The sequence below is a fragment of the Lagopus muta genome, chromosome 1 (genome assembly GCF_023343835.1).
Source record: "Lagopus muta isolate bLagMut1 chromosome 1, bLagMut1 primary, whole genome shotgun sequence".
Lineage (NCBI taxonomy): Eukaryota > Metazoa > Chordata > Aves > Galliformes > Phasianidae > Lagopus > Lagopus muta.
The window spans coordinates 176575700-176598244 of NC_064433.1; the positions used below are offsets into that span (position 1 = coordinate 176575700).

The 22545-nt window shown below is 37.8% G+C and overlaps 1 protein-coding gene across 3 annotated transcripts in view; it reads left to right on the forward strand.

Moving 5' to 3' along the window:
• MICU2 (mitochondrial calcium uptake 2) overlaps window positions 1-22545 on the forward strand; it is a 130646-nt gene that overhangs the window by 23290 nt on the left and 84811 nt on the right. The window contains exon 1 of one of the 3 annotated variants that reach the window (XM_048934304.1): window positions 1429-1556. The exons of the other annotated variants lie outside the window; for them this stretch is intronic. Within the exon in view, the coding sequence (XP_048790261.1) occupies window positions 1530-1556 (27 nt within the window). The 5' untranslated portion in view covers window positions 1429-1529. Of the gene's footprint in view, window positions 1-1428; window positions 1557-22545 lie in introns of those variants that run through there. 3 annotated transcript variants of the gene reach the window in all.

The following is a 22545-nucleotide window of genomic DNA, read 5'->3' on the forward strand; positions in this document are numbered from 1 at the left end:
TCATTTTCTGTGTTTTATCACACAATTCTTATTTCTCGTCAAATTTACTGCTCTGTTTCAAGGGGTGGGCTGAAAGCAGGCAAATATTTTTAAATAGCATTTTTTAAAATTTCCTATCATACTGAAAAGTAAACAGAAACTACTTGACCCTGTGTACTTCATAAAGTGATTGTTTATACTGGTGCCATTATTCTCCAGTTATCTGAATGTTGTGTGTAACTGTTTATATGTAGTTCTTTGCATGTATATGTGTGCACATATACATATATATGTGTATGGAGGCACAAAAGCACACAAACGGCTGGGTTTAAATCTTTCAAAACAACTGTGATTTTTGTCATAAAGAAAGGAAATAATTACATATTTCTTTACAAAGAACATGTTTGTAATAGGCTGTTTGTGATGTAACACATCTAAAATCCACTTCATGTGTAGGGATCAACTAATGTGAGGAAGCTTGATGTTTCAGTTTCCTGGTTCTGGGCAGCAAGCATGCTTGAAGAGTCTGAGTTTCTAACAATTTTACCACTTCAAGCAGCTACAGTGATGATCTTTTTCACTATTACCCATCTCAAGTTATTTCTGCAAGGCATAGGAGGGCAGAGCAAAGTATATTTTGCCACCTTAAATCCCTTTTGGTTTTTTGTTTGCTTGTTGGAGAGACTGTGAAAGCCACCGTCATTGTTCTTACAGCATCAGTTTGCCTGTTATTGTCATAGGTGCCAGTGTGGCACCTTTCTGAATCTTCTAATTTTTTCTTGCTATGCCTGTAGATCGCACCTCAAAATAAAGAAGCTTTAATAATTTTGTAGGAAATAACTACCCTGAAAAAAATTACTCTGTAATCTTTTCAGACGGGAGAAATAGATTGAGCTCTAGATACGTTTCACAAGATGTAATCGACCTTGTAGCTCATTTTTGAACTTTACCTGCTGGGTTGTTTGGTGGGTTTTGTTTTTGTTGTTTTTTGTGTGTGTTTTTTGAGTGAGTTCCAGAATTAACCTCAAGTATTTGTGGTTTCAATTGCTCGTGTGTGAACACAGTCAGATATCCATAGTCTTAGTCAGGATATCTGTTGTTTAATTCTTCTTGGCACAATATCTTGAATTTGTAATATTCAGCGAAGTATCTGTAATAAACCCTGAATAAATATGCTAAGTGCTGGCCAGGAAGCATTTCAGAGAGTTGGATGAATCTGAAATACAGAATCCAACAGGTATCATTTTTGTCTGGAATGCTAGTAGCTTATATAGATACAAAATGGAAAAAAGCATTGTCTCCTGTGTTGGGGGAAAAAAGATAACTTTCACCATAAAAAATGACACTGCCAAATTTCTGTTCAAGTGCTGAAGTGAGGCTAGTGCAGATCATGGAAGGTGGTTAGAGGTAAATATTCTGGTGACCTTCTAATTTTCTGCATTTCAGAAAAGGCGGGTAAATATGTAACAGAATCACCAAGTCATTGGTGTCAAGAATGAGGGTTTGGACCTCTTCAGTTATTGGAAAACAGTCATGAAAGCGACTCCTTGATGGATGTGTCCCAACTAAATGCCAAGGTAAATGACTTCTGGATTCCAGGACAGCAAGCCCAGTACAAACTAAGAACAAGAAATAAGTTGAAAGTTTGGGAAAAATACACAAAAATGTATTTTGCTTGTCCTCCCTGGCAGAAGAAGTCATAAGGAAATAGGTGAGTGGTACATAAATGACAGAAAGAAAGGGCAATATTGAACCCATAGTTAGGTAAGTGGGCAAGCTTTGTCTTCTGTACTAAGTCTGTAGAGAATGTCACCACTCTTAATCATTTTTTACTATTCATCAGCTGCCCATTGCTCCCCACAGCCAAGCCATGTGATGTTCCCAGTCCCGCTTCAGGCAAAACTGACTGCATTAGCATGCATCACTGGTGATAAAACGGTAATGAAAAGGAGGGAAGGGAAACTGCCTCCTTCAGCTGGAACATCTGTTTGCAGAGTGGATGTCTGTGATCTTAATGAAAGGGCACTGTATCGGTTTCAAAAGAGACCTGCCGTATTCATAGGCCAAAGCACAGAGCCAAGAAAAAATGACTAGAACTACTGGATCAGGTGAAGAAAGCCAATGGTACACGGTAAATTTATTGTTTGGGCATGTCACACAAATTGGGGAGAGGTAATGGTAGGAAGTGTAAAACAATTCAGAAAGAACAGTAGATGTTTAGGAACCTGTAGGCTGGCTAGAGCCCTGTGGGACCTCAAATCTAAAACCCTTCTATAGCAGGTAAATGTATAGTGCATAATTCAAGTCACAAATTGCTCTCCATTTTAACCCATTGTGTCTTTTGTTTTTGTAATCTCTTAATTGGAAGCCTGTTCTAGAATTTCATGTCATTTGGGACATCTTATTTTAAACTTCATTTATTAACATTTTTAAAGCTATAATCATTCTTCTTAGTGAAAGAAATGTGTAAGAATTGAAGAGAAAGCAAAGCTCAGATTTGAATATGCTTGTATCAGAATGCTGTTCTTACCTGGCCACTAGTGCTGAAACTTCAGTGGGAAAAGTGTTGCAGGTGGCTATGATCCTACTTCATTGAACTCACCCGTTTATGATTTTCACAACAAATTTCAGTGGAAAAAGTCATTAGAAATGAAGATGTAGGTAAGAGATGTGAAAAAACACAAAGAGTTTACTACTTTGAGACGGTGTCAGACTAATGTAGTATTGTTCTAGTGATTTTATTGAGGATACAGAGACAAATATACTCTTCTTTGTGTAAGTTCTAGCTTACAATCATCCCTGTCTTGAGATTTTTTCCAGTTGGTTCCTAAGTAGGAAATATGGAAAGGATAAAGCCATATTAACTCATCTGAAGCAGTGCTGCCAATATTTACTGCTTGTGTTATCCAAATCACCTTCTAAGTCATCTAATAGTAACCTGATCTTTGAGGAGTGGTGCGGGATGGACTGAATAAATGTACCAGTTGTTGAGGGGGAGAGAGGAATCAGGAACAGTAAGTGCAGTCGTCTAAATATTGAGAAAAATGGTTTGTCAAACTGTTTTTATGTGTCTACAAGGTATCAACAGATGAATAATTGCCAGCGTGGGCTTGTCAAGAATAAATAATCACAAACTAAGTTTAATTTCTCTATGTTAAAATAGCAGAACCTGCAAGTAGAACCAGAGGAGTAGCTGCCTTTTGCTTTGACTTTACTTCAAGGCCTTAATTAGTCTTCTGTGATATTTTCACAAGTAATGCAGAGAAGTGTGGTCTAGGAGAAACTTAGGTACAGTAAGTGCAAAAATGGTTGGATTAGTTTTGCTATTAATTGTTAATGACTTTCTCTCAAAATGAAAAGATACATTTAATAGAGTTTCTTTGGAAACCTGCCTGGAGTCTTATTCTTCTTTCTGTTTTTTACCTACTGATCTTGGTGACAGAGAATAGCTGGGATCATTGTGCAGATAACACAGAATAGGGCAGGGGCTGTACAGGAGAACAAGGTCACATTCCAAAATGATCCTGAAAAGCTGGAAGAATAATCTGCAAACCAATAGATGAATCTCAGTGGAGATAAGGAAACATTTACTTCTGGTGAATCATAGCAGTCCTCCAAAAAAAGATTATTTTGATGCAGTATGCATTGTTTTGATTTGATAGCACTTTACTGATCAGAGGGTGATCCTTCCACTGGAATCTGTGGGTAAGAGTGTAGCTGGTAAAATGAGCGGAGTCAGCCTTGTCTTCAGTCAGTGTTATGGGGGACTGTGCTGGAGCAGTGGACTCCACATGAGCATCCCCTTCCGGGGAAGGCTGGGACTCCTCAGAGTCTGGACAAAGACTGTGTGGGTGAACAGAAGTGTGGAGAACATCCCTGGGAGAAAGAGTAAACGTTCAGTTCTTCAGTCTACAGAGAAGACAACGTAGGCACTCTAGTATGTAAAAGGCTGTTGCAGGAAAATAGAGACATAGTCTGTTGTGCCAGCAGTGACCATGATAAGTAATGTAAGGGTTCAGAATGCTAGGAGTTACTCAAAGGAAATCTTAGAAAGAACTTTCTAAAAGTCAGATTCATGGAGTAGTGAAACATTTGATGAGGTTTTGAATTTTTATCATCGCAGGGCTTTGACGTGCTGATTAAACAAATTTGTAGCTGTAGTTTTTTCCCATACTTGGGAGTATTGTGGAAATGTATTAAAAATTATATTTGTTTTAGAAAAATAGAGATTAAGGAAACTTGTGGATACATGGCTGTATGGAATGGGCATATTCAATCTGAGGCCAGATAACTTCAGCAGTTATTTGTATGTACTACTCTGCATTAATTGATCTTCCTTGAGAAGGAAAAGGAAACTTTTTCTTCATGGTAACAAAAAAAAAAAAGTTTGTCCAGTCTGTAAAATCTTTTTTCTTTCAGGAAGATTCTTACCCATATTGGATTTGAATGGATTCAGATGTAATATATGTGATTCAAGAGACATTTTATTTTGAAATACCTTTTTATTTAATGCTAGGAAGTTACATTTTAGCAGTTGATGACTTCAGATTAATTTTTGACTATGTGTTAGTGCTTGTTAGCTTTCAAGCAGAAGTCTGTCACTCACCTTTCTCTGATTTCAACTTTAAGAGAAAATGGCTGTCAAGATTATATTATTCTTCTAGCACTCACTACTTTCTCCATTCTGTTGGGGGTGGTCGTCTGTGTTTTTGCTGTAATCCATATATACAGAAAAAAGCTCCATATAGCTTAATTAAAAAATTCATTGCCATTTTGTTTGACAAAAAGCTAAACAATGCATTAAGCTGAATTGTCCATTACATTTCTATTTAAGACATTGTAATTACATGAAAGATAGCATTACCAGTAAGAACAAAATTTATCATAGGAGAGTGCTAATGCATTTAGATGCAATGAGAGTAGGTTTAATTATAGTACATTTAGGATCGATATGCCCAGGGCAATAAACTTTACAACAACATACGAAGGTTTAATAAGCATGAAACATAAGAACAATGTAGGCTAAACCTTCCATGCATCTGAAAAGCTGAAATGCAAAGAAGTTTTTATTTATTGCCTCAGGTAAAAAAGTCTGCAGACACAGATAAGTGATGACAAAGCTTTGATGTTAATAAACCCAAATGGAAGTCAAAAATCAAAGTGTGTAAACGGCTAGGTTATAGAAAGAAAGATGACAGAGTTATACCCTGTAATTAGGTGTAATTTGTGCTTTTGGCACAGCTATTTGTCCTGCATGAATAAGAGGTTGTCTTATGTTTTCTTGTCCCTGTGTAATAGAATTGCATTACAGGCACATCCCACTTCAAACCTCCCTTGATTTTTTTTTTCCCAAGAACTATTTGAAAGGAGCCTGCATGTTGCTTCCTTTTTATGTGAGTGTTGCAGTCAGTTTGCCATTCCTGGTACTTGAAAATAATCATGAGCTCAGTGCTTATAAAACACTTGCAGTAAGAAACAGAGTAATAATTCTAGTAAAATGCAACCAACTCACAAAATGAGTTTCTGCCCTGAGTATAAATCAGAGATGCTTGCATGTTATACAAGTAAATTACATCAAAACTAGAAAATTAATAATCCAGTTTTAATTATTTAATGAGTTGTTCTGTTCAACAGCTGCATAATTGGTAGTCTCATCCATATTTTAAACTGTTGTGGAACAAATTGCTGTTAATTTTATTTAGTTGATTCCTGTCTTCGTTTTATGATGTCTATGCACGAGACATCAATTTTTCAGTGCTGAAACCTATTTTACAACCATCTTTCTGTCACGCACTGTGAATATTTAAACAGAAATAATACATTGTACTTTCTGTGTTACAAAGAAGCTGAAAAGATCTGTTGAGTCAGAAAAGTGCTAATTTACGTAAGGCTATATATCTATACAGGTATCACTTCTTAAACTTCCCTCTTAAGGGATAATTTCCATATTTTTAGGCATGCTAAATTGTCTGTGCCTTTAATGGAACTACCACATGGTTGGCTACTGAGACATGGGTTTAATCTCTGCTGTGAAGTTCACAGTTGTCATTTGATGAGATGTGAAATCCCCTGCCAGAGCACCTTTTGCTTGGCCGCATTACACGTTTGAGGTTGTAAATCCATTATGTGCAATGTGAGAATTGACTGCTCCAGCAGTGCAAAGCCACTTGCACAAGCTCATTTTCCTCACATTCATGAAAATGCATGAAACAAAATTAAAATTAAAAAAAAAAAAACAACCTTATTTTTATCTTTACTTGAATATAATTTTCCTCTTTTTGCAGTGTCTACTGCTTTTTACTTGAAATTTGAGCCTGCCACGTTCATGAAATTCCCAAATGTGACCATGCCTGTGAACACTGTGGAGTGGTTACATGTCAGTGATCCCTGGTGGCACGAGGTGACATTCTGCCTCCTGGATGTGTCCTGTCTTCTATTAGATCCTTACAAGGATGTATGCTTATATTATGGTGCTTAAATCTGTCCATTTCTTTTTCCTTGTCTTTTCAGTTATGAAGCTTTTTTGCATGAATTCGACCTTGGAGGACAAACTCCCTGGTGGGGAAGGTTGCCCTTTCTTGTTTCAGGCATTTCCTTTCTGTTTGGGTTGAGCAGGCTGCAGTTTCCCTTCTGATGATGTCTGTTCATTCAGAAGTGAGGCATTCCTTCCTCCCAGCCCAGCACCATCCCTGCATTCTTACATGCCTCTCTTTCTCCCACTGTCATACCCAGTCCAGGAACTGCCTTGGGCTACACTGGGGAAGAGGATTTGCCAAGTCTGTAAGTATTTCTGCTGTTGAAGGAATAATCTTCTTGTTACAAAACCAGTTATGTAAGTATTTAATTTCAAAGGTCACATTTGGTAAGCTAAAGTGGTTGGCTAAAATTTCTGGAAGCCTACATGAGGTATTAAATTAAAAAAAAAAAAAAAAAAAAAAAAAAGGCAAATCCCCAAACTGTATTTAAACTTTTGCCCATGCTGTCAGAACTTAAAATTGGCTTCAGAAGATTTAAGTGAAATCTGATACTTTTTGATATGATTCTACTGAAGTAATTTCACATCTTATTTTTGAAACTGACTGGGATTCAGTAGGATTCCAGCAAGCATAGAGAATGGATGTTATAGGAGTACAGCTTCCAGGAGAAATTCAGTAACAGTGCAGTGACCTGGTGGTTACAGCTCTAGGTGCTTGTAGACGGGTTGTCCGCATCGCTACAGGATTTCTGCAGCTTTAAAATATGAAGAATTCAGGCGTTATATGCTGTGTATATTCAACAGGTGCCAAAAGGGTACATTTTTTCTATCTCATCTGCAAAACCACTCTGTCCTTTAAATGCATTCTGATAATTTTTGATAGTATTTTGTTGGTGACACAGAGATGAGTATTTGTCATACAGTCTCAAGTCAGATCTCCAGGAGAACCCTAAGAGTAATACATGCCGATCAGTTACTTAAAGGCTTTTTGTTTTCCTCTTTTGCTCCCACTGAGACACGCTTTTTGATTTGATCTGTGGCTTTAAGCTGTGTTTTCTATCTGCAGTGGAATGAAAAGATTTGATCTGTACTTCTCTGCTAAGTCAAGTGGGAGATCTGTGCTCCAATTGGTTTAGCTCATTATCTTTTTTCCTGCTAACATTGTGAGCTAAGCATTCCCAGACAGACTTGTTTAAATCTGTTTCTTGGGCTCAGATATATGGTAACAATTGTCTCTATTCTTGATGTGCCAGTGCTTGTTAAGAATTAACACGATTTTGGAGTTACTGGCACCACTCTTTCCTAGCAAGTTGACAACTCATGTGCAGCTATCAAAATCAAGGCTGAATTTTCTGAAGCCTGCCATCTGTAATCATGGAAACGTACTTTAGCTTAGGGGCTGGTATTTCCCTCTCAATGTTTCTGATCATTATTTGCTTTCCTCTTTCACTTCCACATTATAATAATTTAAAACCTTTCTAGATCTGTGTCAGCAGAGGCTCTTGCTCAGGTTCAGTTTTCACCTGATGGACAAGAAACAGAAGGACGTGGAGTTCATCTCCAAGTACCATTCCTCTTCAACTCTTTGGGTCAGATTCAAATTCAGGTGTCTGGTGCGTTTGACTATTGATTTTCCAGTTAATTGCCTGAATTCCTCATATTGTGAAGAGAAAAAAAGGGAGAGAGAGAAAGAGAGGGGAAAAAAAAGAAAAAAAAAATTCTTCTTAATTTTTCTTTCAGTTTTAAATAAATGAGTTTGTAAGATTTCTGCTTAGCTATGATACATATGGAACTTCTTTGCTTGATTTTTGAGTGGAATTATTTTTTGTTTTCTGAGTGGAGGATTTTCTGTTTTCTTTGTTATCTAAAATGTGCTGCAGAAAGTAGAAGCATACCTTGGGATTACTTCTGCTGTTTGAAACAAAACAAAACAAAAAAAACCTGATCATATATGTATCTACATATACAGCTGTCAAATTTTCTAATGTTTTTTTTTCCTAAATTTGGACTTACACAGTATGGTAGTAACATACTCTATCAATACTGATTATTTCCACTGTCCATTTCCTCTGCTGAAGTACTGCAACTTGCTAAGAACAAGGAAAGTGCCTTAAGGTGAAAGGAGAATTGGACTTCATGTATTCAGATTTGATACTTCAGTCACTATTAAAAAGAAAAAATGTGTGTGTAAGATTAATTCAAATGTGTAGTTAAAATATTTTTTCGTACTAGTTGTGAAATGTATGTAGAGATGAAAATAGAATGGGAAAGTATTATTCTTTTTTCAAATATTTTGCTGTAATTATTTTAGATTTATAGATAGAAAAATATTTTTTTCTTACTTTCTCCCTTTCGGAAGTCTAAATCAGTTAGAGTAAATCACCACCTCTTTGTGGTGGTCTGTTTTTTCTTGAGTTGTTAATGTGAAGGATGTCAAAGCCTTAGCTTTGTTTGAAAGTGTAATAACATCTTCCTTTGAGAATGTACGGGGATGTTATGATCTGGAAATGGCAGCGGGCAGGTTTGTGGTCTTTCAAGCTCTTCTGTTCCAAATGATAATTACTCTTGTTCTACGTGGCAGTTTGAGAAAGCTGCTAGGTCCGTGGCTGCTATTCTAATACAAATCTATTCCCACTGAAAGGTGATGATAGTTCCAAATTAAATGTACTTAGGTAATTGCACTGAATAGTTGGGGGCTGCAGTCCTCTCTTAGAGTAAGGCATGATAGTATTTGTTCTTGAGGAAGCCTCAATTGCTTTCAGCTCAAAGAGTCTGATGGTGGATGCTCAAAGAGTCTGATTACAGAGGTTTAGTGCACTTACAAGTTGCAATTCAGCAGTAACTTTTACCATTTCACGTAACTGTAGATTTAATAAGTAAAATTTAATGTCTGGAGGTAACATTCAGACTTTTTTTTAGTTTTCTTTGCTTTTTTGTCTTTGGTGTATCATCTTTCCTATGACTCTGTTGACATAGCACATGCTAGGTGTGCATTTCAGATTAAGTAGTAGAGAAAGCAGTAAAAGTTTTTTTGGGTATGGGTGCATTTGATCCTTGTAAAGTTCTAGGTATGTGCAATTGTACAGTTGACATGTAGTAATATTTTCTTCAATAATTTCTGAAGAAATCAAAACGGGGGGAGTAGACAAGAAAAAAAGCATTTTTGAAGCAATTAGGCAATCACAGAATCATTAAGTTGGAAAAGACCTCTAAGATGAGCTCGTCCAGCCATCAGCCCATCAGCACCATGCCCACAAAACCATGTCCTGAAGTGCCAGATCTACACAGTTCTTGAACACCTCCAGGTATGATGATTCCACCAGCAGCCCATTCCAATACGTCAGCACTGTTTCTGAAAAATATTTTTTTCCTAATATTTTTATATTTATCTATAACTTTGTGTGTATGCTGATGCTTACCTACCAGAGCCTGCTGAAAAAAAAGGAAGAAACTTCCCCTAGAATTTCACTGTTGTCCCATTAACGTGTCTGACATGGAGGAGACACCCACAGAACTGAGGATAGGGCGGTGCAGTTGATTCACATTCTGAGCCTCTGGCTTTTCTGTTGAGAATGTTAATAAAAAAGCGATGTTTTCTTTGTTTAAATCAAAATTACTCTTTGACAATGGGAAAAAAGAAAAACAACCCTCCCCTTGTTTTAAAAGTAGAATTTCTTGTACAAAAATTGTACCACGTTTTATTGTAGAGTATAACTTCACTTTCTCATACTTTGATAATACCATTTTCTGCTTCCAGATTGTGACCCAGATTATAGTAAGAATTTACCCATAACATTCCTTTCAGGGACCTTTTATTTGTTTTGGTTTTAAGTTCATTTTTTTCATCACTGCAGAAAGCAAGCATCTCTGTTCATCTCTGTCATTTCACCTATGTCTGTAATTCTGTGGTTTATATTCTTCTGTGTCTTTGGATAGGAGCCCAGTAAGTTCTCTTAAGAGTTTTTGCATCTGAGGTTATGATATTTAGGTCTTTTCTAAATCAGCTTTCCAAATAAGCCTTTTATTCAGTTACTAATATTTTCAGTGTTAAGTTTGCCATAAGATTCTATTCTGCTTTTTAAAGCAGCAACTGTTTTTGTCCCTTTAAATGGAGTGAGAAGAACATTATGTAAATGCTGTAGTTTTTAGCTCAAATTTCTGGGGTGCACCACAAAAAAAATTGTGTGTTTTCTGTGGCCATTGAAAATGTCCAAGAAAAGGATCTTGATGATTTCTAACTAACAAGTGAGGGTTACTTACGGCAAGCCAGCACTGTTGAATTAGAAGCTATGTTTCCAAGCCTACTTGTAAGTCTTCACAAATCCTATCACAATGGAAGCCATGGAGTAACAAAAATATTGTGAGACAAATGCCTCCTGGGTGGCTAATTATTGGCATTCTTTCCTTTTTACTCAAAGGGAAGCTCTGTATTTTCCTTGTAAAATGCTGTCTGACTTGAGAGCAAGAATGCTGTGGGGTGGGGAGTTGGAATCTCTTCAGCGGTTCATTTGTGAAGGATTTCTTATTTATACTTTTATTTTATTGGGGGGGGAGGGAAGTTCTTATAAAGAAGTGTATTAAATCCTTACTGTCACAAAAGACTGTTTAATACCTTGGCATTCCCTATTAAAATATCATGTAAACAATTATTGCATTATTTGCGCTGGTTCATGGATGTTCCAGTTTGAAATAAATGTTGATTTCAGAAGAACAGTTAATACACAATCTTAATTTAACATACTTTGTTTAGATGAACTAATGGAGAGGGCTTCTCCATTTGTTATACTTTCAAGTGAACGCCCAAGCTTTTCTGCTGATTCAAAATACGAACTTATCGCATTATTGTTTATTGTGCACTGTAGAGGTTGCAATTATTTCCTGTATCAGCTCAATTATTAAATATTTCAGATGCCGTAATATTAATTAGAATATGGCGGTGGTGTAATTACATACTGATCTTCATGGAAAGTGGCAGGTTCACAGAAGGAAAGAACAGAAGGCGGTCTGTGCCTTCCTGGGGCTGCCAGGAGGTGGCTGATTCTGTGGAAGCTTTTTCATGAGTGTGGAAAATGAGATCCTCAAAGCTGAGACAGATATAGAGACACTATAGAAAAGAAACTGCCTATAAGAGGTCAAAATTTGAGGGGAAAAAAACAAGTTGCTCCAAATTATGCTCTGTTTATATTGAACATATAGGTCACTAAACCCTTTCTCTCTGTGTATTTCAGTGTAGCTGGCTAGCTTCTGCTAGCGACCTGGTAGCTTCATTGCTCCACAGAATCTGGGGAAAGATTGCTGGAGATGTGGACAGTGACTGTCCCTGGTGCTACCTTGGTAGCCTTACTTTTTGTTTTTGTCGTTCTGCAGTTGGGCAGTGCTTCCTAGGAGATTAGAAATTCATTATTGTGCATCTGTTGCTCCTCCTTTGTGAGAGCTGTCAGTCTGATGTTTCGACGGGGTAATGATTTGGGGGAAGAGAGTGGATTGATTGTTCAGGAAGGGAGAATCTGTTGGTTTCTGGCCATGCTGCAAACAGGTTTCGTTACATCATTTTCGCATTGAGATTTCTCTCCTCTCTGGCATCAGACACTAGAGACGTAAAGTCTGCATGCGTTCCTCATGATTTTGCTGTATATTCACAGCTTCCAGGGAGCTTTTCGTTGTTACCTTTCCTAACCGGGGAAGGGAAGAAGAGGGTTGTTGTTGTTTGTTTGTTTTTTTACTGCCTTATCACAAAATCCTAATGACACAAATCTGATCACAGCACTGGCTCATTCAGAACTGAAGTGAGAGCTGTAACTCCTGCAGAGAAGCAGCTCACCTCACCAACAGAAAGCTGTTGCTGCAACCCAAACCTACTGCAGGCAGCTATTGGAAGTCTTTTCATTTTTATTTCCATATTTTTGGAATTAATGAATAAAAGGTTTAAAATGCAAAAGTAATTGAGTAGTTTAGTCACGGAGTGTAAAAGCAAAATTTCTATAAGCCCATTAGTGGCTCACAGTATTTAACAATTCATAATTAATTTCTTAGTTCATTTTTAAGGCTGTTAGGATTACTTTTTTCTCCTCCTTTAACAGTATGTATCAATGTGTGTGTCTATACACATGTGTATAATATGTATATAAACAGAATTGCCTTTGTAAATGATTTCAGAGCATGTTTTAGTTAAGACTGATTCTTATTAATCTCAGAGCACTACTTCAAAATCAGTCAGACTTGTAATTTTTTATACATTAATAAAAATGAAATAGATTCTCTCATGTGTACTTAATTTAAATCCACTGGCTTCCCTTGAGATTTCTAATTTACACAAGCATCACATTGTTCACAAAGGGAAAAGCTGAGCAGAAGATAGCAAAAACTGGAGAAGATAGATGGGATGCAGTGAAAATGTCCTACACTTACCTTGAAGATGAAATATAAGAAAGCAGAAAGCTGAGAAAAATCAGGCTCCCTAGTCTTGGAATGCAGAATGTGGGGAAAGTACAAAGATGGCCTTGGAATTGACCCAGGCTATTTCATTTCTAGAGACCATTATGTGTGTGTATATAGTATCATCTTTATACTTGGTTTTCAAATGTGGTAAAACAACTCAGCTAAAAAAGCACCCTAAAATACTTGCTTTGGAAATGAGATTATCAAATTATGCTTAATTTCTGTTTGCTTAAATTCTGGTTAAACTAACATAGCATAAATATATCCTTAAAGCTGAGCACAGTTCTGAGTGTTTTGTTAAAAGCAAAGACACCTAAGCAAGTTTTGCGTGTGTTTAAATGTTCTGATCTGCTGTGGTCTGGGTGCTTATACTGGGATTCTTCAGTCTAATAAAAATACAAGTGTGTGTGTCAGGTAGAAAATGTAGGGTCGTAAATGTTTGGCTTTCACGTCCTGTGTTCTTGTTGCAATTTGCAGCAGTAGGCTACCTTTGTAGTTTTAAAAAGCAGAATTGGAAACCTGGCAAAGTGTGTGGTATTTCTATAAGCTGCCCTCAACACTTCTCAGCTGTGTTATCATCATCAGACATTAGCATTTACAGAGCTAACTACAAAATAAGTTACGGAGTGACAAAACATCAATATCTACTTTTCAGCCTCTTTGGCCCTTAAATGCCTCCCTCTAGAAAGAAAATGTAAGGAGCTGGGGTTGCACATCAGCATTGAATTTTAGTTGAAGGCTGACATGAGCAAATGATGTTGGCATGTAGTTGGAAACATGAAACCCTGAAGTTCAGGTGAATCGTACTGTTCTTTAAGGTCAGATATTGTGCAAATAAAATGACACTATTGAGTGTTCTGTCTCTCATAAATGTATCTGTTGTAGTGTTGTGTTTGTGTATGTATGTATTTATGTGAAATCATTAAGTGAAAATGTGTTTTTTTTTCCAACATTTAAAATTATTGTATGAGTTTCTTCTCCTTCTCTCCCTTCCCAATTATGACTGCTGCTCCAAAAGCAATGCCTCCTATTTTATTATGTTGGCCCATGATGTCAGATGTGCCTCTGTGTGGAGTTTTTTTAGCTATGGGGACAGCAATGAGAAGGACAAGCCATGTTCCAGATGACGATGCAGATTTCTGTGAGGATGGCATCAGGCTTTTGTTCGTCAGTGGTGAGTGAAAATGCATAGCTAATGGTGGTGACTGTGCAGAAAAGCAGTATTTTGTAGCTGAGAATATGCTTTTTCAAATAGTGTTATTGTGCTTTTTGTGTAAGTTGTCATTTCCATGGAAATAAATAGGAGGCATTACTTCTGGAGCAACCTCTTAATGCTGTTATCACAAAATGTAACGAACTCAAGACAGGGCAAGTACTGAAATCGTGGTGGTTGCTTTTCAAAATTAACATATGTCTAAGTATTGGTAATTTATACTGTAGTTTCAGTAGTTATATATATATTTTTTAATCTGTGGAAGTAAGAAATGGTGATAATTCTGAAGACAGTTATTCTGAAGATTATTTTTAATGGCAGTGTTTTCCAGATATGAACAAAATCTCAGGAGCAAAACAATTAAAATACTTTCAGTACAAGGAACCAATTCAAAATGGATCCGTATGGTGAGATACGGTAGTTTCCCTGCCTCCTGGTCCTGCCCGTAGCTGCTATCGATCCTGAAAATTTGTAACAAATTTCACAGCTGCTGTTGATGAGTTTAGCTGAGGTAATAGCTTTTGTTAAGCTGCAATTGGACTCTCCCTGTCATTTCCACTTGCAGCATTTTGAAGTCTAGTTAAACATTATTAAACTTGTGACACCCTGTGGCAGTGGGGAGCCATTGCATACTATGGATTGCATCAGATGTATCTTGGACATCATCTGGAGGGCAGAGCCTTTACTTTTCAAAACCAGAGTGACTGCAAACTACATATGGCCTCCAAAAATAGGCATTCTCCCTAGTGACAAGGATAGAAGATGCCAGACCAAGCAAACACGTTGTATTTTGTCCATCTTTCTTTGAAACTGCTTCATTATCACTGATGTTTCTGAAACACCCTTATGTGTGTGCACAGTGTCTGTCCAAGAAACAGCAATATTTCTCAAAGACAGGGTCTTCATTAACATTTCTGTCTTTGTTTTCTTAGGAACCCTTGAAATTCTTTTTTAAAGCAGCTCTTAGTAACATGTATTATCAACCAAGTGAGCAGGGAGCTAAAAAGACCTGAGGAGGACAGACTAGAGTGTTTCATGGGCTTTTAAATCATTACGCTTGCACTGCTCTTCAGGGATTCCATGAAGGAGATCAGAACCACTCCTGTCATGTGCTGGCAGACGGCAGAGGATAAGACAGTGTGGACAACTCTCAGCACATCTTGAAATGTTAACCATAACATATGCACCTTTCCACTATAAAGAAGCATTTCCTCCACAGTGCCGTGTTTTGATGAAGCACTAAATTAGCTTGTCTAAACATTGTATCCCCATCTGCTGATGACTGCTCTCTTTACTGGCAATTTACTAATTTTGCTTTGTATCAAACTCAGCAGAGAAGCAAGTGGGATGTACCTCCAGTGCTTCTGCTGTTAAACTGTGGTGCTGTGATACAACTTGATGAGATACTTGTTTGGCAGTAAGTACGTACCTTGGACAGAAGACGGATAAATTGTGAAATTTTACTTCTGAACCTACAGCATAAATACCAGCATATCTGTGTGCTTCTAGGAGCTGGGGCATCAGTTGTGCCCTCAGGACTTGCTCATGGAAGTCAAAGGGCGTCTGAAGTCGGTTTCCAAGTAGCTCCTACACTTTGCTGACAGATAATTTTACTCAACATTTTTTTTTTTATTTCCAGGTGTTTCTGGAAATTTCACCTATTTCCAGGTGTTCCTATGTGTTAGAATGCAACTACCTCACTCTGAAATTCTCTGTGCCAAGAGCCAGACTTAGGCTGAAGTTATTCAAAACTGTTGCGATGAAGATGAGATGGAGAATATAGGACTGTCAGGGGAGGCTCTGCAATGCAGAATAAAGGAATGGGGAAGGACAGTCCTTGTGGAGTCTGTGTGCTGGGAAGTCTGGTCTGTAAAATGGCAGTCCTGGGATTCTGTTTTCCTTGATTAACCAGGGTAAGATCCTACCAAATTGACCAATTATTCCCTTTGCCCAAGTGGAGGAGGCCCGTGCTATTGTAAGAACTAATTTAATGCAGTTATGGAGTGAAAGTGGTGCTATGCAGCAGATCTGCGGGGGTTAAAGTGTATTTTAGAATACTAAAATAACTGAAAAAACTTCCAAAATCATGTAACTACTGTATGTGTAGAAGAGAGAAGGCAAGTTTTCACTGAACTACAAGTGGTAATTGAGGAAGTTTCTTGAGTCCTTCCTTTTGTGACTTTGATGTCCTGCAAAATGGGCTGTTCAGAAATACTCACACTGAAAATATTAAAAATAAATAAATAAATAAAAGTTACTATGTGAAATGCAATGAGTAGAAAGATGGAATAACCCCAGTGCTAACTGGGCAAAGCTTGAATTGTTTTTGTACTTGTTTTGAATTGATGGCAAAGCTTGAATTGTTTTTGTACTTAAAAAAAGAGAAAAGAGAGAGATGGAGGATAATGACCTTAAGTTGCACCAGGGGAGGTTCCAGTTGGATGTTATGAAAAATTTCTTCTTAGTAAGAGTGTTGAGGCAGTGGAACGGGTTGTCCAGGGAGGTGGTGTATGTCCCTGGAGGTATTCAAGAAACGCGTAGATCTGGCAGCTAGGTGCATGGTTTAGTGAGCATGATTCTGATGGGTGGAGGGTTGGACTAGGTGATCTTGGGTGTGTTTTCCAACATTTATGATTCTGTGCAAAAAAAAAAAGCTGAGAATGGATGAGAAGATGACGCTAAACAAAACACTAAACATAATTCATAACCTTAGCTGTCATTTTCCTGCAGTGAAATTGGTGTGTACTGAATGTTAAAGGATTAAATCCTCCCTAACCTTTGTCTATGTAGAAACAAAAATAGTTGCAGCAATGGTAGTTATGTGACATGCAAGGCAGGACCAGAGGATAACTTCTTGTTTGAAAAGCTGAACGGTGGGTTGGAAACAACAGTGCAAGGAATGGGGTAGGCAGTGGAATTTCTATGATGAGGGAAGGGGGTGGTTGTGAGTCAGTCTGCTCCTGGGGGGAAAGCATCCCAGAGTGGGTATCAGGTTGGAACCGAGCTGCGAATTGAACTAGTGAAGAAAAGGTTAGTGGCAGAAAGGTAATATATGCATTATCAGCATATCGTGATGTCTGGAGGCCTTTGCTTACAGAACAGCCATGATACACCTTGCTTTTTATGGCTTTGTACTTTGCCCGCCTATCCTTCTCTCTTTGTCAAAAATGTTAATTCATCATTGATAGGAAAATAGGTGTATGATAAAAAGAGTGTTTAGGAACAAAGGGCATTTTGCATTAAGATATAATTAAGAATGCTGGTTAGTTGATTGTGTGTCTTGCAGCCTTTTAGGATATGATTTATACCTCCAAAGAGTAAGCATTCTATTAAACCCTACATTTCTCTTCAAAAATACTTTGTTATGATAATTATGTTCTGTTTCTGGCTTTGGTGATTTAATGGGCTTCTTTTTAACAAGTATCACACCACTGCATTTCATGTGTTAGTATGCTGTTGAACACAAAAGGCAAATTTGGACCATGATCAGATCCTTCACTGAGAGGAGTTCAGTGTTAAAATCAAATGAAAAAAAAGGCTGCAGTTGTTAAGTACTGTAGCTTAAAAGTCCATTCTTCTCTTGCTAGCTGTGTTTGGTCCACACACAACCATTTGGTTTTTCCAGTAGAAGACTGGCAACCAGTTCCATCAAAAGTTGGCTCCTGTGCAAGTGAGAAAAGCAGAGTTGCTAAGGTGAAGGGTGTAGGCTGGGCTGCTGCAGTGATGGAAAACTTACAGGAGCCTAATTTGCTGCTTTTCTGTTTTGAATGTAGTTTAATTGTCTTTAGAATTACATTTTCTAATGAGCAAAGGAGTGTATCTGTGGCAGAGATATGAGGATTTTACATTGTAATTGTACTTTTGTCTAACTTAGTTAACAAAGTTTACAATCACTTTTTCTGTTGACAAGTATGGTAAGATCAGAAGATTTTGCCCTTTTTCTATTTGCCTATCATAGTAGGTGCTCATAGGTGGCGTAACTGTGATATCTGCATTTTCATGTGACACCTTAATCATGTAAGGCATTCCTCAGATGTGATGTAAACAAAGGATGACTGAAGAGCAGTGATTCTGAATATAATGTAAAATGCCAGTTAGATTAGAGAAAAGGCTGTGTTGTCAGGGAGTGTTACTGGCCAGTAGTGAACAGGGAAGCAAAGTGAGCTGTACGTGTGCTTAACACGAAGTGATATGTGGAGGACTGTGTGGGCCGTAAGATCAGTGTTGGTATTAACGTTGTTCTGTTTAGTAAAATAGTGCAGTGAAATTTACTGCACTGTAAAATTATGAATTTTTGTTTGCTAGCTTATTTTCTGGAAATACATTGTGAGTCTCCTTTGTAAGTCAAGATTGAAAGGGCTGAGGGGCTCTAGTTTGCTTTTTGTTTGTTATGAGATGTGGGTCTGCTGGTAGCTGGCAGCTTCTGTTTTCAGCTGTGTGAGTTTGTCCTGCTCTGCATCGGTTAGTGATTCCATTTTATGGTCTCCAGGAAGTCATTTGTTTCCTCTGGTGTGTACTCATGAAGGAAACGTGAACTATGTTTCTGTACTTGTTTATAGTGGTTATTGTGGAAACAGCAAGGTGTTTCGTCAGTTCTTGCAGTCTTGTTCTGTTCCACATATCACTGCTACGGATAAGGAGTTAGGTAAGGCTAAAGAAGTCTTAAGTGGAAGGGACCCTAAAGATCATGGAGTCCAGCTCCTGGCTTCACACAGCACCACCCAAAATCCAGGCCCTGTGTCTGAGAGCGTTGTCCAAACTCCCTGAGCTCCAGCACTTGGGCCGTGCCCACTGCCCTGGGCAGGCTGCTCCATGCCCACCGCCCTCTGGCGCAGAGCCTATTCCCAATTTCCAGCCTGAGGTGGTCCGTTAGGAAATGGCACAGACTTATTCTGGAGTCTCTGGCATAGAGAAAAAGACAGTTATTAATCTTTGATTGAACTAATTATTTCTATGCCTTAGGGTGTGTGAAAAATGGCTTTGCCAGAAGTGATAAGAGGGGACTGCTTGGCAGTAAGTCTTGGATGCCAAGAAGGTGTCTCCTACCCATGAGTCACATTTGTGCACAGGTTTATATCAGCTGACTCTGCTTTTTGGAGCCCTGCTAGAGATACAGTGATCCATTTTGTTAAAATCTGAAGTTAGAGAAAAAAAAATTACAAAATGTAATATATTTCCAGTTGTGTTTTCTTTGGAAATATCTATTGCATGATTGCCTCCTTACTGAATTTTGAGACCTACCTTTTTTTATTTCTGTCTCTTTTGAGAAGGCTACATTAAGTTGCAGGGCTTGAGGTGTCTTTTTTTTTTTTTTTTTCCCCACGTTTAGCATTGCTTCCCAGTGAATTGGTATCAAACAAGATGAGGGACACTGATTCTGCTGTTAGTCTTAGGCATAATGTAACCTTTATCAAAGAGTTAAGTACAGATTGCAGTGTGAAGCTCAAAACAAGTGAATATTATTAACTGGTATTTTACATTTTTCAGCTATCAAATTGGATTTGTGCTTATGCTTTCAATGTAGTACTGAAAGATTTTGTTTAAATTGCTTTTTAAGTAGCTGAATACTTGTAGAGTTGGGCTTTTCTGGGGCCTTTTGTGGGTGTCTAAAAATTAATAATCACAGAAATTTTTAAAATAGCTGGCTGGTTTATTTCTAGCATGCTTTCTTTCGCAGATGGTTTTTGAAAGCATTCTGCTTTGAAAACCTTCACACGGATTTAGAATGGCTTTGAAAAAGTTTTCAAGGTGGCAGAATAGAAAGCGTGTGACATGACTACTTAATCTGTGGCTGGGGCCAAGGGTTCTTTTTACATAATCCCATCATTCTTAAAATTTGTTAATGCAATCTACCTACAGACTGATCAGCAACTGCAGAATAATAATAATAATAAATGAAAAAACAGTTAACCAATGCCCTATAATTCAGGGCAGTAGTATGCAGAAGGTTAATGGGTTTAGACTATTTATTTATTTATTTAGACTATCTTAGAAGTCTTTTCTCACCTTGATGATGCAATGGAATCATTATTACAGCTTTGCTATTTGTAAATTTAAATGTATTCTTCATTTTTTCATTTGTTTTGGTTATTGTTACAGATACAGCATTCACGTTCCTTCTGCTAACTTTTCCCTACTGGTAGGATAAACAGAATCATTGAAGGACTACAGAATCAGAATATATATTTCTTTAAAGAGGGTGTTGTTTCTGCTATTTCATCCAAACAAAATGAACAATTATTTTCTAATAGAATTATGACCATAAGCCAAAATGTAGAATGCCTCATTTTACTGATTTGTACATCCGAGTTCCCCATACTTGTGTTTAATAAATGTTTGTTTTGGTACCAAAGTGCACATTGCAGTTTTTACCATCCTTCATTCCTAACTTTAATAAAAGTTTGTTTTGCCTTTTTTTTTTCCTGTAAATCTCACGCAAACATTTTGAAAATTGTCAAAAGAAATCCACCGTAGCCTTAAAAATCAATTCTGCAAAGGTGATTGAGTTTGTGCTTTTCTTTTAAAGATCAAACTTCCTGTAATACTTCCCATATAATCCCTGTGTAGTTAAATAGCCCAGCAGTCATAACATGCTTGAAATGTATGCAAAGCATCGGCCCAAAGTTTAACTCTTAATAACAGAAGGATCAAAGGACATGATTCCTTTTAAATAAAACATGATACAGACATAAATGTTAGTCTGAGTGAAAGGCTTTGAAAGCATGCATTTTGGATATTTTATATGTAGATTAAAATCAGTTTTCCTTGTCTCGGACAGAGAAAGAAATCTCGCACACCTTCGTCATTCTGAAACCAATGCTGTCATCTCAGTTTGTGCACTGATTTATGGCTCTGATGGAGGATGATGGCTCTCAGGGAGGCAATCTGTGGTATGCTTCTTGCTTCCTTGTGTACAAAAACAAAGCGTGCGTGTTCAGAAATGTGCTTTGATGTCTTAAAAAAAGACACTGGTAACAGAGCAATCTTGTACATTTGTAACTTGCCGTGTAACTTGGAATTATTAAGTAAACATTCTTTGAAAGTAACTGTGTTGCTGTAGGGTACTGAAAATAATGGGAGCTACAATATCCTAGTCATAATTTGAGTGAATTATGAAGACAGGTCAGTGGCTTTTTTTCTGTCCTGAAATTTGTCTTTAAAAAGCCAGTTGTGTGGGCTTACACAGCTGACTTCTGCTCTTCAGAGCCTCCCACTGGGATGAACCAAATCACAGAAGTGTTTGAAGAAGCTGCCTGGCACCAGTGTCCTTTTGTGGTTCAATTTAAAAGGGAGATGCTGTGTTTATAGCAAATTTATGTCCGCTTTTCCTAAGCTATTGTTCTGAAATGTCAAATTATAAAATAACCTCTGCTGTGGTGAAGTGTATTTTGTCTCAATTCTTAAAGATTTTACATCTGAAAGTTTTCCCTGTCATTAAATATAATATCTTTACTTTCACGTGCTAATGCACTGCACCATTAATGCTCTAGTGTTTCAATTAAATACTTGCTATCCAACATTTAAAAAGAACACTTTAATTGTTGAGGACAGGAACGAATTCACACAGCGTGTGTGTTAACTGTAGTGTTGAATCATAGAATGACCTGGGTTGAAAAGGCCCTCGAAGATCATCTAGTTTCCATCCCCTGCTATGTGCAGGGTCACCAACCCCCAGACCAGGCTGCCCAGAGACACAGCCTGGCCTTGAATGCCTTCAGAGATGGGGCATCCACAACCTCCTTGGGCAACCTGTTCCAGTGTGTCACCAGCCTCTGTGTTGCTGACATGCAAAATATGTTTTTCTCTATTTTACAGAAGAATACACTGTATGTGCAGTGTGTTTGATGGCTAGGTTTTGTAGCTCTTGTTCCACCAGAGCACACTCTATTAGCCTTTTAAATAGGGATGGTATGGGAAGAGATCTAACAATGTCCACATGCAAAATATTTGCAAGGAAGGGAGAAGTGGATGTGAATTGTTGGAGTTCTTCATATGACGTGATGCTCTGCTTTTATACATTTGCAAGGAAACGGTCTTGTCTGTCAGGCACATGACTCTGATTCTAACTTTATTTTTTAATTTTCTGAGCTGAAACTTTGATGTTCAGTCTTCCTTATGTAGTAACAATCATACTTCACTGCTGTTTAACTTAGCTTCCTATATTCTTCAGGGTCAAGGACACTACTTGTGATTTTTATTACTGTGTGTATTACTGTGTGATTACTATGTGATTTTTAATTTTCTCCCCCAGTTGCAGAACACCACCACATCACTGTCATCTGTTGGCGTGCTTGCAGCAGGGAGGTGCCCTGGCTGCTCCAGCCCTGCCCCATTGCTGGAGCTGGCAGCCACCCAGCTTGCAGGTGATCTCTGTAACAGGGATCCAGGGCTCAGAAAGCCCTCAGAGATACATGTGTGAGGAGGGGCCTTGTTCCTTCTT